The sequence below is a fragment of the Lycorma delicatula genome, chromosome 1 (genome assembly GCF_047948215.1).
Source record: "Lycorma delicatula isolate Av1 chromosome 1, ASM4794821v1, whole genome shotgun sequence".
NCBI lineage: Eukaryota > Metazoa > Arthropoda > Insecta > Hemiptera > Fulgoridae > Lycorma > Lycorma delicatula.
Genome location: NC_134455.1, coordinates 283,931,071 through 283,951,847, shown reverse-complemented (window position 1 = coordinate 283,951,847; position 20,777 = coordinate 283,931,071). Strand labels below are relative to the sequence as shown.

Sequence of the window (20,777 nt, the reverse complement as noted above, 5' to 3'; positions counted from 1 at the left end):
GGCCTTCATTTTTGTATAGGTCATAGGGATCTCCAGAAGAGCCAGTTACTCTACCAACTGGCGATCAAATTCCAGAACGTCGTCACACAGTGTTATCATGTGTTACAGCTGAAAACCAAATGATCAATTTAAATAATTTTTCTAGTTTTACAAGGCTCAATGTGTAATGAGTTACCATATATGATTCATTAATAACTCTCAAGCACAAAATTTGCACCTTCGTGTTCCATTATCAGCTTTTGAACTTCGATTAGCAGAGCGTGCTTTGGTGAAAATTTTGCAAAGGGAATCGTTTCCAAGTGAGCTTAACCATTTGCAGCTAGGAAAACCACTAACCAAAACCAGAAAACTCATTTCTCTAAGTCTATTCTTAGACAAAAACAATGTAATACAAGTTGGTGGAAGATTACAGCACTCAGATTTAACTCCAGATTAAATTCACCCCATCGTCTTACCAAAGAGTCATTCATTTGCTGACTTGACTGCCAGACATTTTCACATCAAAACGCTTCATGCAGGGCCACAGATATTGTTAAACATTATTCGTCAAAAATATTGGCCGATCAATGGCAGGTGTTTAGCTAGTAAAACCTTCTGTCAATGCATCACATGCTTCAAAGTAAATCCAAAACTTCAGACACAAGTCATAGGTGATTTACCAAGATCAAATACCACCTCCTTTCTTTACCACAGGTCCATTTCATGTTAAATTAACTAAACGACTAAGAGCTACACCAATAAAATGTTATATTGAACTTTTCATTTGATGTAATACAAAGGCTTTACATTTAGAACTAGTAGAAGATCTTACCACAGAGTCTTTCTTGGCAGCACTTCGAAGATTTATCTCAAGACGGTGGAAACCCAAAGATATTTACTCGGATAACGGTACTAATTTTGTTGGTGCTCAGCGAGAACCGCTAAAACTAGCTGAGTTACAGAAGAACGAGGAATTCAAGAGTTCTATCTTTATCTCTCTATCCCAAGAAGGATAACGAGGCATATCATACCACCCAAGGCTCCACATTTTGGAGGTTTATGGAGTCGTCAGTCAGACTTGTCAAAACATACCTAAAACGTATCATGAAGACATTAGTTTTAACTTATGTTCAGTTTGTAACATTATTAACATAGGTAGAGGCTTGCATAAATTCACGCCCATTAGTTCCTTTGTCAGATAACCCAACCGATCTTTCTCCTTTAACTCCTTATCACTTCTAAATCCCTGATGTACTCACAACTAATCCTGAACCTTTCATATCTAATCTTCCAGCAAATAAGCTATCTCATTAGCAACAAATTCAACAGTTGTTGTAACACTTTTGGTCCCGGTGGTCGCGAGACTATTTGAATGGACTACAGCAGAGAAAGAAGTGGACCACTTCTTCACCTAATTTAAGCATTGGTGACATGGTTATCATCAAGGCAGATTCTCTTCTCCCTTTACAATGGACAATGGTCCTTATTGTAGAGCTTCATCCAGCGGGAGATGGCAGGGTTCAAGTTGTCACTGATGGGACTTCAAATGGTTTATGGAAAAGACCAATCAACAAATTATGTTTACTGCCAGTTTCCCTCTAAGAAGACATTAACACGTTAATGTCATCATTATTGTTTATGAGTATTTATTATTTTTTATGTACATTTGTGTGGTGTTTTGAAGCAGCCTCTTCAAGGTGGGGGGCATGGATGAGATCATGTAGTGCTCTTATTTATTTACTATTTACATTTTGTTTGTTTACATTCTATGTATTAAAACGTGTGTGGGACCAGCCAGGCCATAACAATAAGGGCGTAATAAAAATTCATTTATTTAGAGTCCAGTAAACATTTATGTTAAAAAACAGTGCAAAAATTGTTTCAAGTGAAGCAACATCAACCAATTATGATTTTAAGGAATGTTTAATATAAAAGGTTTGTGCATGTTGAAAAGAACTGAAGAAAGTTAAAAGAAGTATTGTATGATTTTGTAACAAGTACGCATAGTTTGTGTAACTTAAGTAGACAGACTTTATACGTTTACTGAAAAGATTATTGTTTAATAAATTAAAATGTAATGTAATATCCTCGTGTATTTTAAAGATATTATGAAGGACTAGAGTATCAAAATGTTATCTACCATAATTACAATTGTTTGATTTAAAAAATTTAATAAGTTGAATTCAGAGGTAGGTGGAGGTAAGTATTCAGCAAGCAGGCAAACAACAGATCTCACCACAGTCGAAAATCTATAAAAATCATCAGTCACGGGCATGGACCAGATCATTCCAAACGAAGTAGGCCACCATATCCAGATCTGCCTTCATCCCAGTAACGACACCACATGTCATTATAACTGTTTTACTTCAGGTTAGTTACAAAACTATAACGATTATAAATAATCATTTAGTATGAACGGTTTTTGAAAACAAATTTTCAAAGTGTTATCCGTTTAAAGTGTTTAATACTCGTTTACACACGTAACAAAATCAAAATTACTTAAAATCTAAACCAGACAGCTTTTTCAAATATTAAGAATAATCAATCATAATCGATAGATATTGAGAAAGGAGAGTGAGTAATTTTTTTTTCTGTAATAATTAATCTCTGTTGAAAAAATAAGAATTAATTAACAAATTAGCAACGCTTAAGAAGCAGTTCAGAATGTTTATGGAAACAGAAATAAAAATAACTGTTAAGCAAAAATCTGTTTTATCCTATTAAAGTATAACATTTTTCTAGTGCTATTCTTTTTTTAATTAAGATATTAGTTCTTGTACATTATAAGGATACTATGAAGAACTACGGAATCAAATATTTAGTCTAGTGGTTCAATGTAGAAGAAAATATCGACACAAGGACTGTAAAATAACTGCCAAATGTCTGGAAAAGACATCGTAGAAGTGGCTTTCTAAGTCTATGTTTTCTTTCATAACCTTTTCATTGTGCACACATTGTCATTCGTCAGTGATAAGACCTGCTACTTCTACCGCCTTGCAGTTTTCGACGGGCACCAATGAATCTCACTACGTTTGAGAGATTTTGAGAATAACCACAGACGTTTTCTCAGAGTACTTGTGGGAGATGTAATCCTTCAATGGTTTCAACAGCAATGTGTTTCTTGAACAACAGACTTCATTTCATTATTGCCTCTAGTTCGACTAAATTTTAGTATGCCAAAGAAATTTTGTTTAGTACGACAAATTTTGTTGTGCAAGTCACTTTTATCAAGTCTTACAAAATATTTAGGTTACAGTTGCTTAGGGCTTCTAGTGCCAACAATATCCCTTTATTCCCTTGCTTCATTACTAGTGAAGGACTTAATAAAGAAATTATTTTAACTGCCTATCCTATTTTACTAAAACAGTATATGAAAATCTAGACACTGACCAAAATTCTTTTTTTATGAAGTAATCTAGAAAATCAGATAATTTCTTAGACCCCCATACCTGCGCACCATAAAAGCAAAATTTGAGAAAACTGGATTAAATATAATCCAATTTTCTGCTTTTTAAATTTTTAATCCAGAGAAGTAGCATAAACATTTTAACCAATTATTACTTTTGTGCCAGGAAAAATAATTAAGATTCATCTTTTTAACTCTAATATTATTACATGATTAAGTAATTTTCTACAATCTATCAACTTCTTGTTAAAATTTCTATTTCATACATCAATTCGGATTCTCCTTTTACAAGATTTAGATACCTGTAGAGGAGAAACCTCCGATTCCATTTTCTCAAGTAGCACCTAGTAAAATTAAAATCCAACACCTTTTATTAATGAAACCGTAGTGTAAGCACTCGACTCAAGAACCAAACTCAATTAAACAAACTTTATCTTTGTCGGCAAGATGGCTGCCAAGCGATGGCTTGTGGTTAGCAAAAATGGAGTTTTCAGTTTTTTCATTCAAAAGTGTCTTAACATGAACAAAAGACAATTGAGGTTGCGTCTGAGATCAATAATCAACAAGAACAAACACATGTTTGTTTTTTTGGATCAAAATTAATGAATTTAATAAAGATTGCATGAGTTACAATACCGCTATCAAAATCATGTTCAAAAAGATATTTGGAATTGGGTGATTTAGCTTCTAATCCTTTAAAAATCCAAAATTTTTTCAATAAAAACATTGAAAGTAGTTTTCATTATTATTCAAATTAAAGTGACTCAGTAATTTAGTAAAAAAACAGACAAAAAACGTAATAACCTTTTAATTAAATAAACACTGTCCAATTTTTGTGTTTAATAAAACAATACCTTCTAAAATTAGAATAGAACGAATTGTTGTGGAAAAAAAATTAATAGTTTAAAGTATTGTAAGAAATTTATAATAATGATTACATAAATTCTATGTCAAATTTTTCACCTCCAGCATATACTTTAAAAATTATTGAGGTCTAAACAGTAGAGTTTGAATTTTAAAGCTCTACATATTTTAGAATAGCTGTAGGCCTAAGAGCAGTAAACATAGGCCAACTGTTATGAATGCAGACATATCTCAAGTCGGATTATAAAAGTGTTTCTGAAATGAAGAAATCTTATACATAATGAATGCAGAGAACCCGCTAGCTCGTTTCTTATTCTAGCGTTATTGAAATTTACGGACTTGATTTAGAGTAGATACAACAATAAAAAAAAAAACAAATTTTACCATAAATTATTATTTTACAAAAGATATTGAAAAACGTTTCTTTCTCTAGATTCATTCCATCTAGGGTGTGGAATTAATTTGTAATCTGATACAAAATAAACATCTAAACCAAAAAAAAATCATAAAAGTTTATTTAGAAACGTAAACTATAAAATAATCCGGTTCCAAATAATCATGTGAAATTTTATTATTAAATATTAAAAAGGTAGTTATGACTACAAAATTAATTATACTTTATTTTTATTTTGAATTGAATTTAAAAACCATAATAAAACAAATATTACAAGGAAATTATAATATCTAAAAATCAAATTAACGATTTTTATTCAGAAAAACCTTTAATATAATCGTTTTCTCTCTTCTACTTTAGTTGAATTATGAAGTCAAGAAGAGTTTATTATGTAAAAACCAATCCGAGCGTTACACAGATCTACTCAGATTCGCAATTGTATGAAACTCAAACTATTTGTGTATTTCGTATAAATAAACTTCATATATTTGGTATTTCTACTTAATAATTAAAAATAAAATGACCAGTATCTATCTAATTATTTTTAATGGCCTATCTATATTTTAAGAGAAATTTTCCAAAATGTAGTTCACCGGGAACAGTGGACTTAGAGGTAGATATACAAATTAAGTTTAGATCATATATTAATGATCTAGATGTAGACATAGATCATACAAATGTAAATCATACATTCCATGCATGAAAGAGAAACCTACCAAAACGTAGTCCGCATAGAACAGTGACTTAGATATGGATCTACTAATTAAGTCATATTAATGTAATTCAAATATTCCATATGAATTGTAGTAACTTCCTGGTACAATAAACCGAGTTTGACTGAAAAAGGTTTTTTACTCCATTTTCAACAAAATTTAAACCTAGAAGAAAAATTCCCTTCGAACTATTCTGTTTAAATATCGTCAGATACTGAAATACGGTAATATTTTCTTGATCCACTACCATTTTCTGAAAAAAAATTTCATTTAATTGTGTATGTTTTATGTAATATGTATATTTTAAAAATGTAAACAAATGCAAATGTAAAAAATATGTTCCTAGAAATGTGTTTTTTCACTGCCAACGAGGTAATTATGGTTAAAAATAGTATTTAACAGGAAAAATCAGTCAGAGTTCAAATCAAGTAGTAAAGTAATTTTACCAATAACCATGCGTTAATTAAATCTGATGGCAATTCTTGTGATAATTTTGAAATATTTTTTAATAATTATTCTCTGTTAGTATTCACGATAAATCATAAGAATAGTTTACATCGCTAGACAATGCTGGACTTGAAGCATAAAATTTACTCAAGGTAAAGCTCCAAACATATCTTTTTATACAGAATGTGATATCATAGTCTTTTAAAATTATATGTTGAAAAAATAAAACGATTTCCCTATTGAATCCATAGTTTGAATACACGAAAGCAGATTGATGAAAAATGGAGAATCTATTCTATTCAAGATTTTATTGTTGCTTTAAAGAAATTTTCCGATGACAGCAGGATTGTATTTTTAGACGAGTAAACGAATATCATACTTGTCATATCTAAACAACAATCAGAGCAAATTTTTCAGCATTAAATACTCACTTCTAATGACAGTTTTTTTCAAAATGAATATATTTTTACTATAACAATCTTTATTTTTTGTATCCTGTGACTGGCAATGTCAGATATGTTTTAAAAATAATTTTAATTCGGAAAAATATTTAAAAGTAGATTTCTTTTAATTAAAAGAAATTCAATTTTGGGAGTATTCTAGACTTTTGACAATTTTTATAACGAAATAAACAAGGGAAGTAATTTTCTAAAAATCTTTTTCCCAAACATTTTCGCCTTTTATTACAAAAGTTATAAAATTGCAGAATGCTGAAATATTTTATTGAAAGAAAAGGATGGATCTTTAGATCTATAGGAAATTATTTTACAAACAAAAAATTCTGCTGACATGTAAATTTTGTGAATTTTCACTATCTAAAGCCCTTTGAGACCTAATCCATCGCATAGTTATTAATGATTCTTCACCAGAATTAAAGATGGTAATATTACTTTGCAGAAAACGTTTACAATATTGTGTATATAATCTATGATTTTGCTATAGATCGAAGCTACGCATTTACATCACAACAATAGTAAGACTTTTGCGAAATTACGCAGTAGGATCAGAACTTCTTTAGTCAGAACTTCTTTAATCAGAACTACTTTAAGAATTGGAAAATTATTATATATTTCTGAAATGGTAAAATTAACATTACAAAACATTTTTCTCATAATCATCTCTATGAAAATCTTTTCAACTAAATTGTCATCTGGATACCGGGCATGTTAGACACGTAAGGAAAATGTTAAATTTATTGATTAAAATAGTGATTTATACCTATTAGTAATTCATTTATCCGATTTAAAAACCTGATTTTAGTTCAATAATATTATGGTGGAAACAGGGTTTAAGTGCTACCTGAACTAGATCATGGTGTTCACATTTCAACTGTCAGTCATATTCTGATAGATATTTCGATTATCGTATCTCTTTTTCTAAATAATAGTATTTTTCAATCACTCCTAAGAAATTCCGGCCACTTGGTAAATTTGTGGACCTGCAGTCAAATAAAAAAGAAAATCGTCAATTAGATTTCTTTGTTTTCAATCAATGTTAAGAATATTTGGTCGTAGGTGGTTGATGTGGATTAACATAAATATACGAGTAACTTATATCAGCCCTGTTATGGAATCTTAAGTTCTATACACATATTGTACCAGTTCATTTGCTAGCATGTATTTTTTTGTGAAGGATAATCAAGGAATTTTGTTCTTGTTAAGAACAAAATTCCTTGATTTTCCTTCACAACAGCGAAATTGATTTCCTTGATTTTTTAGCAGCGAAATTATCTGAGTGAAATAGACCAAAGGAAAAGATGCTAAATATTTGCAACATTACATTATGAAGTCGATATTAAATTGTAGATGGAGAAGTATTGCAGAGAAAGGACGCATAAATCGACTGAAAAATTAGTATGGACGAAACTTTGAACTTTTTTCTTAATACAGTACTTTTGATTTATTAATGGATCGTTATTTTCTTCCTTAATATTGTGTTAAATTACATTATTATTGGTCTATATTTTTTCAAGGATAATTTAACGTTTTTAAGCAACCGAAGGAAATAAAATAATAATAATAATAATGGTAAGATAATTTTAATTCCGAATCCAGTAATCTTGACTTGCTTTTTATTCTAAAAATGTATGAGCTTAAAACTTTCAATAGCAAGAGGACAAAAAAGTGTAGCCGTACCCATAATAATACGCTCGTAATGTATTCTGAGACAGATGTGATAAAACATACATTAACGTCTGGGTGAATGAGAGTATATCTGTTTTGCGCTAGCGCATGAGTATTTGTGAATGGATTTTTACGATTAAGAGCTTAGAACTCCGTTAACACATCGAATTCGAACTAGTGAACTATTGGTTATAATAAATCGGTAGAAGTCACAAAGAAAAGTATAGCTTTTATTTACTAATCAAACAAGAACTAAATAGCTCGTATTATGAAACAGTCGACTAGTAATTCGTATGAAATTTAGAATACACAGTATAAAATTTTACATACATACATTCATTTGATGTTTTAAGAGGATTGTTAATTTTCAAAAAAATAGTTTTATTAAAAGATAAATTGTATGCATTTATTCTCAAAAGTAATTATTAGAGAGCATCAGCAACATTTCAATATTTATTAGATCCAAATAGCACTATTTTTAATGAATAATACAAATTAAACTACTATATCCACTTCAAGTAATTATGACGGAACAACTGAAATAATCGAAAAAAATAAGCTTTATTAAAAATGTTATGCAGACGGATTATGAACGGTGTTATTGTATGACATTAGTAAATTTGTCTGCATAGTTTACACATTTAGTTACTAGCAACGCTATCTGTCGAGAAATAGATACATCATATTCGAATTTACTTCTAAAAGAATATTTTTCCTTAGAACCATTTACTTTTTATAAATTAAATAATTTAAATGTTAACTTATTTTTAAGATAGTAGCAGTAGATGTGCAAAGATTTTACAAATTTTTCCCGTTATAACAAATAAATAAATTACATCCAAAACTCTTCATGTCACAGAAAGTGCTGCAGTCTAACGTGTAACGGTAATACCACAATTTTCACTTCCAATTCCACCGGCTTGTAAAATATTGATTTAGGTTATTATGGCGCCACGTTTAATTTTACGGTATTTGTAACTTTCATAAAATTTAACATGAAATAAGAAAAAACTCTAATAACAGATAAGTTTCTCATTATTGTTTGTTTAATCTAATTAATTTTTTTCTTAATATGTACTTCTCAATCAAACAGATTAATTACTTATTTTTATCAAACGATTCATTTTTATTCCTTATCTTAATGAAATACCTCAGCTTATATTTTTTTGTTATCCCTATACTTAAAGATTATTTAACTTATAAAAAACAATTCATTGAAAAATTTATCAAAAATTATATTAAAAGGTTTTCTTTTCCGAAATCATTATTTCTCTCTTTTAGTTTAATACCAATTTGAGAAACTGAATGTCTACATCCTCGTTAACGTGAACAAACAATGGACTCAAACATTTGTCAATCAATAATATTATTTATTTATTCTCAAACACATATCATTACATTTTATATAACTATAGACAACAACTTTTTATTGTGTTTATTCTTTTATTTATTAATTTTATATGTTGTTGCGCTGCGTTGATCAAGGTTTACAGCGGTTTCTCTTAACTTTTCAAGGTAAACGCAAGAAAATCCTCCTTTTTTTTAATTCGTGGACTAATACACTTACCTACTCTTACAAGAATATAAAGATCTACACAATTTTTTTTTGCTAATTTTACTTTATTAAACTCTTAAAATAAAAAATATCAGTATTCTATCTTGGTCTTAAATATGTCCTGGGTTCGAATCCCGGTCAGGCATAGCATTTTTCATACGCTACAAATTTCCATTCGGGCTAAATGATCACAGCAGTCGATGCCCGCACATCTAATTAAAAAAAAAATTAACTATTCAAAGCCGAAATAGTTTATGGATAATGACCAGAAACCCTTGCTAAAAAAAATATCCTCCAAGTCAAGCAAGAAATACAAACCAGTTATTAGATAAGTAATGGCACATAAAATTTTTTAATGTCTCCTTTATTTGGACATAAGTTAAGTAAGGTTAAATAATAGTAAAATACTAAACTTTTGTTTTCAACCTTGAAGACCCACTTTAAAAATGAAGTGAAATGTCATTTGTTAAAAGAAAAGTTATCGGGAAGTAAAATAAGATAACTCTCAGTGTTTGACCATCATTTTGAACCAAGTTATAAACATTTAAATTGGTAGATAAAGGTATAGCGTGCCTATTGTAATAGTTTCAGTTGATATTGAAATAAAGAGTTTCAAATTTCTTCTCGATCTTACTAATCATTGATTTTGTGATGTTTCTAATTTTTATATTTTTTTAAATATATTTGTTTTTAAGGTAAAAACAAATGATTTATTTGGATTTATTTTATTATGAGGTAAACAAAGAATTAGATCATCTGAACGACTGAAGTTCGTACTTTTCCATCAGTGTTAAACAAATACCACACCAAAGTAGTAGAATTGATGTTGTTATAGACATTTGTAAATTGTAACTCACATTGGCTCCTGAAAATAAAATTGATAGAATACGTTAACGTTCTGTATCTAAACATGTTTTAACTTCAGAACTCAAAATCATTAACAGCCAAGGTTAAACAACAAAATATTTCGTGAACGCAAAAATAAAGAATAAGAACATAAAAAGGTTTTAAAAGAAGCCACACTGAAAATAACGGTAATAAATATTCAACTGTATTTTTGGGAAGTGACTGATGCAACGTGCAATTCTTTTAGCACTTACAAGTATATATTACCGGTTCATGATAAATTGCGTTAGTCGGTCAACGAAATAATAATATGCTCCAAAATTCATTTATCAGCATCACGGACTAAAGACGGTTGATGAATCACGAACACTACCTGAGAAAGATATGTTACAGTTAAATATAACCGATTACGTAGATGATTAGGCAAAGATATTCAACGGAAAAAATTATTTTTATTGTTGCAAAATTATGCACCGCTTATAAGAGAGAACGTCAGTTTTAAAACTACTCGTATTTTTTTCACTATTTAAACTACTCGTCCAAAATGTTGTTGAACTACATTATGATTCAACCGCATTAAAAGAGTAAATTGCGTTTTCTTGAAAGACAGAAGAGCACTGAGTGAATGATATTGAAATACACAGATTGAAACCGTATTGCACAACCAAGAGGATTTCTTTTATAAAATTATATTTAAGTGATAAGTAATAAATAAAGGTTCTGTACCGAAAAGATGATTATCTGAGGGATTGCTGGAGGAAGAAAGAAAACCTTTTAGTGGTTTTACTGGAGAATAAGTTCAACAATTTCTCTTTTCCTCAACACTCAATTAAGATTGGTAGCTAATATAATCTCAATTAGAGTTACAAAGTTGTTTATGAGAACCATGACTTGAGATTTAAATTTAGAGAACAGACTGGAATTGGAATTTTGAAATACTTTTTTCCACAATATTTGTATGTTCTAATCCTTTATGTGTGGAAATGTGGTTATAAGACAATCATAAATTTAAAAAAAAATATAGAGGCATTTGAAGCAATACATTAGAAGAGTGATGAAGATTGATAATAATTTACGAAATGAAAAGTTTTTAAGACAAATTGGGGAGAGAGGAATCTTGTGAGACAGTTCTTAGGAAAGAATAAGTGATGAGGCTTATTATCAAGACGTTCAGGTCTACTTAATTTGGTAACTGAATATTGTACAATGGGTAAAATGAAATGGAAGACAATTATTTGAATGCATAAACCAACTGAGAATGTAGTGTATAGCAAATATTCAGAGATTAAACAGAACTGATCAAAAACGAATGGAGAGTATAGTTTCAAATCACACAAATGAACGATTAAATAAAATGTTTAAATCCATACTTTCAGACCCTTACAACTTTACATATTTAATTGCTCTTTCCTCATTAAAAGTTGCAGTACAAGTATTATTTTACTTTTCCAGATCACTAATATTAGTATATTGTTATGAGTATTAGATGGATTATAATTACGTGATTATTACTTAACATAATAAGAAATATTATTTACTGATAATTAACAAAAAATTAATAGCAGAAAATTAAATATTAAATAAGGAAAAATTTAGTGTTTGAAAAAATTAAGAAAACCATACATTTTCATAAAAAAAAACAACTTAATATGCCGTTTAAAAAATCTTCTACAGTTCTTTATTTTACAATAGATATTGTGCTATCCTTAGATATATAAAACAAATCTAGTTTTTTTTTTTTAAGTTAGCGTTATCAAATAATAAAACTGAGCTACCTCAGTTGTAATCTAACTGTAACAAGAAATCACTTATTTTTTACTATATACATAACGATCGAATGATATCCAGTTTTACCGTTTACGAAGTCTACTAAATTAACTGGAGTCCTTGAACCAGTCACGCAATATGTACATCTCAACAGTCGATAAAATTTTATACATAGCAAAATATAATGTTGCAACATTTTATGTTAAATTAATACATAACCGCCATATTATTATATTATTTCTATGAAATTAAAAATAGTAATGAATGATTTGTGTTAAAGAAGTTATTAATTAAAAAATATTTGGTAATTTGGCACAGATATCTCCGATGTCAGATTATCTTTCATAGGAAACATTAAAGGACAAAATAACGCGGCTTATAATAAAAAATTTACACTATATTACTTGTTACATACCATATTCTTTAGAGAAATGTAAAAACATTTTCCCATATTACAAGAACCAAATAAATTTGTATGAAATTAACATACAGATTTCTGAATTACCACAATAAACTGCCGCAATAAACTGTTCTACTGAAGTATGTGCACTCTTTATGTACATTGTAACAAGACCCGTATAACGGACCTGAGTAACGAATTCCTGCAAATTAAGAAGAAAAAAGTAGAAAATACAATAATGGAAGGAATCCACAAGGGGACTAAAAGTAATCCTTTCTCTAAAGTTGTTAAACAGGCCCGTTTAACAATCGTTCTTTGTAATACTGCCAACGACACACCTGCAATAGATATGTTGTTCATGAGAAGAATTAGCGGACCAGAGTAGGAATTCATGGAAAAATGTAAGGACTGTGACGATAATCTCACGCTTCAACTTCTGCAGGTCAAGAGGATAGACTTCAAGGTCTAGTTCTGCAGATCAAGAGGATAAGAGTGAAAATACTCCAGGAAAGACAATTTAAGATCAGTATAAAGCGAGTAGAGTACGAAGAAAGATTGTGCGTGTAGTACTGCAGATTGTACAACGTCTGAAATGGTGTCACAAGTATTCAAGTGTGGTCAGTTGGTGAATGCAGGAAGTTGTTCGTTGAGTTTCACAGAGATAATGAATTGGATAAAGTATTCGATTCATTCATAAATTGTTAGGATAGCTTTATTTGTTAAATAATAAAGGTATTTGCAGTAAAAGAACATTATACCTGTTTTATCTATTGTATTATTGTAGTTCATACCAGACTAGTTATTAAAAGTGTTAATTTAGTGGTCATTATAATATCTTTCGTCAGTGGGACTGAATTCTAGTTTTCATGATTAACTACTCTTAAATAAATCCTGATCTTACTTAAAGTTCTTGTATGTAGTCATTGTTTATTATTATTATTGTCGATTATCGACAATTATTATATTATCGATTTGTTTCAGAACAAATCAATAATAATTATTATGACAGTAATAACAATAATTATAATCGTATTTTTAACTAAACGAAACTCAGTAACAACAACCATTTACCATTAAGAGACATTCATTTCTATTAATTGCCTTTCCATTTTCATTGTAAAATTTGTTTTAAAGGATGGAATATTGCATCATCAACGATAACAGAATCTGTTAGAAGAAGTAAATTTGATAACCCAGGCATAAACAAGTACATTAATGAAATTTTGAGGAGTTGACATTTATACGTAAATGTATCACATTTATGAATCACGTAAAGGTTACTTAACCCATAATATTATGTTTATGTTAGTATAAATGATTTGTTTTCATACTACATTTATGTGAAGAGTATTCTCGAAGAGTATTCTATTTATACCCGGAACTGAAGTTTGATCTGTTTTACAAATTGTATGGTTTTAACTTCTGTTCTGAAAATGCTTTTCTAAACGTACATCAAAATAAAATCTATTAATAGGTTTTTTTTTCAATAGAGATGCAGAAACAAAATTAAGATAAGATAACATTTTCAATTTTTTTCATATTATCACTATAATTTTAGTAATGGACATTAACATTTTGAAGTGGAGAGATAGTTAAAAAATAGTGCATTGGCAAGTCGTTGTTTCACAAGAATAAAATTAATATCAGTGCTCTCATCGTCAGAAAATGGTTTGCCTTTACAATTAAAACTCATACATTATTATAAGCAACGGAACAAATTTTATTAGAAAGGGTAGAAATATTAATACACAGCTTTTTCATTAGATTTCGTAAACAATTCCGTCGCGAACTTGTAATATAAGTTAAAAACTTTAATACGAATATGATTACAGTTTAAAAAACCAAAATTTAAAACTTATTCTGTAGCTCTTTAAAAAGAAGTGTTAAATATGTTATGATTCGGACAATCTTTCACGACAATGACTTTTTCATAATTATAAAACAGCTTAAGACCAGGTAATACTTGGGATCTAGCTTATTTTCACTAACAAAAAAACAACGTTATATGAGTGCAGAATTAAGCATGATTTCTGAAACTAAAAAGTTTAATTAATGTATAAATGCACATTCTCATTTATTCTCATATTTAAAATACTTACTTACTAGGCAACGCGCACTCTTGGCTGTTGAGCCATTTTGTGACGCGCTGACTAGTATAAACGGGCTTCCGTGTAAATGAAGCCTTCATCACCCCTCTGCTAGTGGTCCAGAGCTCTGCAGGTCCACAGATAGTCTGTATCCATAGTTTCGTGGCCGTAGAGTTGGCATGCTGAAAAGGTCAGAACCTTATTCGATGTAGGTGCGAGGCCAGATAGTCATGTCCGGTTTTTAACCTAAATGCAGCAACGCTGACAGTTCAAAAGAGGCTACAGCTTATAAGGCAGTGTGTGACAACGCTCTCCGACTTTTTGCCTACCGTTGATTCTTTGCGATTTTTGCCAATCCATTTATTGACTGCAGAGTTTATTTGCGCTTTGGCTGAGTCAAGAGAAGGAGTGCTGGATGCCTTAGGCAGAGAGGTGCCGAGCTTTGCCAATATGTCAGCCATTTCATTACCATATATGTTAACATGGTTGGAAACCAATTGAAATTTCAACTGCCAGCACTGACATCCTAGTTCGTTTAAAGTCTTCCTGCACTCCAAAGTTCTTGTGCAGTCAGTTATAGTGTTACATGACAATTTCCGGATGGCTGCTTGCGAATCGACAAAGAAAACCAACATAGTTAAAATACTCCTCCTAATTTATTTATTTTTTATGTAGAACTTCTACTTAATTTCTTTTTTCTAAACGTAGTATTCTATTTCAATATTTAGTACCTCTATTATTTTTCTTTATTACCAAAATTAGAAATTTATCCAATTCACAACGTTAAATGCTTCTAGTTTGGAGAAAATAAAGTAAGTCAAGATCATTATTATTGCAAAGGTAGATTGTTGCAACATTTGCTAAAGGTTATGTCATTCTACTCGTACATTCGATTCTGTATAAAATCTTTGATACCTACCTCATTTAAAGATGATGCTATATAATTATAAATCACTGACAAATTTAAAATATAAACATAACGCATAACAAGCATCCACGTTATTGAGCTTAAGAAATTAGCTAGAACATGAATGGATAAAAACTTTTGAGAGACGTAAATTCAAATACGAGCTGTATTTAATTGAAATAAGTTTATGTTTTCAGTTTAAAACGTAAATAAGCTAAGAATAATTATTCCAAACAATAATGTTAATGGATGAATGATCAAATGTTTAGTATATTCCAATCAACAAAAACGTAAAATACAAGAGAACAAAAATATTTGAATTACTTGTTTATAATTTGAACAAATACAATTTATAATGTTTGATATTACTTGAACTACTTTGAGATTTTCTTTTTCACTCTTATCTAACAAATAAGCTGTTTTAGATTAAATAGTCAAATAAAAATGTTTACTCAGTCTGTTAAATTAACCAGATTTAAATAATTAAGGCACAATTAAATAAATGGTTTTTCATGATACGATGATTTATGAAAAAAAAAAATGGTAAGGTTTTTTTTGTATTCAACAGTATTTTTAACAATTATTGACAGATTGCATTATATTTTCTTTTAATTATAATTTTTCGTTACGTCTTGTCACTTTCTTCAGTTAAACTAACGATGATGTTTATTACTACTAAATTTATTGAATTAAATTTATTGTAAGTAGTTTTATTGTTTTATGAAAACATATTCTAAATAGGGCAAAAAATTTAGATTTAAACGGTGCTCTTCAATTTAGTAAACTAATATTATGTGTTAAAACATTTACCGACAAAAAATCAAAAATTTAAAAGTAAACGTGGATTAATTATTACTGTGGTAGGTCGAATTTTTTAACTGATTTTTGAAGAATGTTTTTAAAATTAAAAAAAATTGATCCATTTACTTATCACTCACTTTATTTATTTTTTTTTTTTTGTTTGAAAATTTCTTACGTTAAAGAGCATTAAGGAGAGGTCTTTTATATATACGATTATAACATCAAGGTTGTTAATTGCTAATATTAATGTATTAATGTTCTGGTTGGCAAATATAGAACTATTGGCAAGTAAATTTTAGTTCAGATATTTCTTGGACACTGAGGTTGTTTCGTGAGTATTTTATATGCGGAATAGTTTTATCTTGCTATTTACCCTAAAAGTAGCACTGTACTTTTCACTTTTAAATCTAAGCATTTACTCATGCATATTCATTTAATTATACTAATGTAACAAATCTCTTATTTAAGCTACCATTACTACTATTATCATCATTGTTTTAATTCTGTTTATTTAAATTGCAGTAAATTCACAAATGTTTTGTAAGCATCCTTATATTTGATAAGAATATTAGAATATTCGTATATGCTGAGTTCATCTCTTTCCTGGGTTACTCAATAGTCCCATACAATCTGAAATAATATTAAACTCAGAAGTATAAAATGCTTTCCCATAATTTTCTGAAATTGACTCAATCCTATAAAATAAAAATGAAGAATATAAATAAATGTGCCACAAAAAAACCCGATAAACTGATTAAAAGAATTACATTTATTAAAAAAACTTTCTTAAAGACAAATTTTAACATCCTGACTAAATAAAAATTTGTATGCTCACATCGTCTCATGAATAACAAAAATTAGATCTACGGTGTTAGTAAGATAAAAATATTTAGACTTTTTCATTAATAATAGTTTTAGATATTTTTTTAAAGATTTTCCAGATTGTAATCAGATTAAACTAAGATTTTTCCAGTGAAAAATCTGATTAAGAAGTAAAACATAGATATTTATACGAACTTAACAGCGATTATTTCGATTACTGAATTCGTTTAATTGATAAAGAAAAAATCAAAGTATTAAAATTGTTTCCATGAAATAATTTATAACATTTAAATCCTATTTATTTTTATCGTTACAATAAAAATATATAACATTTTTAAAAAGCGCAGTAATGAAGGGAATATCTTTTATATTTTTTCTACGTTGCATGAAAATTGTATATTTATGTAACATTAAAAAAAAAATTACTTTGTATTTCAAAATAAACCTTTAGGAAATATTGAATAAAGTTCCTAAGTAAAAAGTTTCACTACGATGCAAAAAGGAATTGAAATTACGTCAAATAAATTTTAATGAAATTTCATAAGTTTCAAGCTTCTTTCCGAATGGAAATTCACTTGTTTGGAACTTTAATTTGAAAATAAAACACTATATTAAATGAGAAAACAATAAACATATTAATTTTAACCCAAAACACAATTTTATTTCAGTTCATTTCATTTTTATTACTATGCGAGAAGAAATGAACAGAAAGGACAGTTACAAAAATGATTTTCCCCAACTTATAAATAACTTGTTTCTCCAAAACTGTTGAAAATTTAAGTTATAGTCATTAAATACATTTAGATTTTGGTAACTGTTTTTCACAGAAATGATTAAAAAGTACTTAATATTTAATACCCTTACATAATTATAAATAAAATAAATATTATTTATTTTAACAAAGAATGCCCACATTTTACTTAATAATTTTACGCTAATAAGCGTAACAAGTAGCTTCTATTTTTATATTAAATAAAATCAAATTGGTGTCTTATACCATTAATCCCATGAAATTGAAATGTTATTTCTAAATTGAATGATTCTTCAATAAAAAACTAAAATCAATTTAAACAGCAATAAAGTCTCTTAAGATTTTTATTCCATTTTATCTCTTCTCATAAATTTTTTTATCGCTTAATAGAAACCTTTGGTTACATACATTACATACGTATCGGTACTTATACGAGTATGCGTCTATATTTTGCGGGTAATATTTTTTGTTTCAATGCAAATGACAGCTTCTTAAATATTGTTCTTATAGGAAAGGAAATTCCCGAAAAAAACAATGAAAATACTAGGAGATTATTCAATGTGGAATTTAGAAAACTAGAGTACTAGTAAAATAAGTTTATAAGTTTCCTTAAAGTTAAATATTCGGCTGAATAATTCAAATTATATTTCTACATTTGATTTTAACAGAACTGTAATATTTTTCATAACAATAAATGTACAAAGTCTTAAGTGTTGCATTTACACATAAATCACGATTTATATAATTTATACCAGAATAAAATTTATCGGCCTGAAAGAGCATTGAAAAGAAAAAGAAGAGACAAAATATATCACACTAAAAAATTAAAAAAAAGTGCAATTTTTTTTGTGATTGGCAGTATTTTACTTCTTTCTTTAACATGAACTGATGAAGAATCATGTACTTGAAAGTATGTGATATGCCTAGACCAGAAATCATTTGTTGCAAAAAGATTCTGATTTTTGTTCTAGAACTCGATTGATTTTAGTCCATGGATTGAGGAGATAATATCATAATCCATGTACTAAAGATGTGTAAAGATAATAATGGTTGCGCAACTAATGGTGTCAACATAAAAAGTGAATCTACTATAAAAATGTAAAATTGAATTTATTATAATTTAATTGTTAAAATCATAAAAGAAAAAGAAAAATTTTATCAACTTAATGTCTAACATTTATTCTATAAATTGCAGCAACATGCAAATGAAGACACTTACTTGAGCTACTTTTTCACCCATATTTGGCGTGTGCATTGCTCCTTGGAAGAATTTCGCCGAACCATTGTCTTGAATTGAATACTGGAAAAAATAAATTTAACGTTAACATTTCCACAATATTGTTCGAATATTTTTGGGTCACGATTCAACATAGTTATAAAACTAATCTTAACAGATTAATCACATATTTTATCGAAAAAAATATAAATAATATAAATGTTAAATACATTCAAATAATTATCTGCTGCAATTAAACTTCAACAACTCATCTGGAATTCATGAAACTAAGCAAATTACCGAGATTTAAATTTTTTTATTAAGTATTACAGATTTGCTCACTTATATTATTTACCAAAAAAAGACAGTATTACAAGAGTGCATTCAAGCAGGCGGATCAATTAGTGTAGGAGTAATGTGTTCTCTTCTGCAAAAGTGTCTCCTCTGTGTCTTACATGAATATTTATAGCAAAATAAATAAATAATTTATCAAATTATCATGTATTACTGGCTACGCATTGTGGATAGCTGACGATTAACACAGAAAGGTTTACGAAGAAGAACCCTAAGGAACAAAGCATATATCCGTTCAGACAGTGATTAGCAGATAATGTTAACGCAGATAACAGTTGATAAACTCCTGTTAATGATACAAATTTATTTAAATTTCAATTATAGTTTTGTCAATTGAATTCGTTTAGTGTAATTATAGTTAAAGAAGTATAACAAGGATTTTTGAGAAGACATAAAATTTTCCAGTACAGGTTAAAAATTAATACCAATTTATCACGGATTATTTTTTTACGAGTTAGTAACTTTTTCCATTTTAGAATTTCTTCCTCTATAACTTTCAATTGAGAAATTTTGCTTGAAAAACGTTCATAATTTTTTTTTTAAATTATCTCGTTCTCTTACATTTTGTACCCAATAAAAAACTGTTTTTCATGATAATGTTATAAAATATTTGAAAGCTTAGTTCTTGTTTTGCGTACCTCGAAAGAGTTGCAGATTATTTGGGCACTCCTCCGTTTAACTGTTTTTAATTCAAACTGACACTTGTTCTTTAGGAACTGTAGAACAGAATATACCAAAGGCTTATCAATATGTACGTAAATGTGAAAGGAGATGTGTTGAAGGATGTTTTTAGCCGACTAAGGTGATGAGGACTCTTGTGTTGTGTTCAAGAGAGAAGCACAAGAAAAAAAATTTAATACTTTTGTCTTCAGTAAGATAATTTTATAGAGCACTTATCCGGGACAAACATTTCTGTTACGATTAATTAAATAAAATAAGAGAGTTTTTTCGATACATTATATTACATTACTTGCTAGCAGCCAAGGTATAGAGGAGGAATACCTCTGCAAAGCGTGCAGTGATTTGGAGCAGAATTCAGATGTTATTGAGAAAGATTGAGGTATTGAGCTGTTGTTTTATGGTAGTAAACCCATGCGTTGTAAACTTATTTATGGGTTACAACGGAGACACAATGGAATTGCTAGTCAGTATATATCCAACAGTGAAGGAAACCATTGTAGAGTTATTCAACAACAGCTGACGGAGTACTCACAATATGTTTAAAATGTGGGTTGATAAAGATTTTACGTAATGGGAAGGAAAGAATTTTAATTTACCTAAATCGTACGAGTAAATATCTCTATCTTTGGTTCGATGAAAGTAAACTATTTTTCATTATAATTAA

At 28.8% G+C, this 20,777-nt stretch overlaps 1 protein-coding gene across 1 annotated transcript in view; it reads right to left on the bottom strand.

The window, feature by feature from the left end:
* The window catches only part of LOC142332349 (voltage-gated inwardly rectifying potassium channel KCNH6-like), a 792,659-nt gene that overhangs the window by 371,275 nt on the left and 400,607 nt on the right, over positions 1-20,777 (bottom strand). Inside the window, exon 8 of the mRNA XM_075378757.1 lies at positions 19,082-19,162. Within this exon, the coding sequence (XP_075234872.1) occupies positions 19,082-19,162 (81 nt within the window). The remainder of the gene's footprint in view (positions 1-19,081; positions 19,163-20,777) is intronic.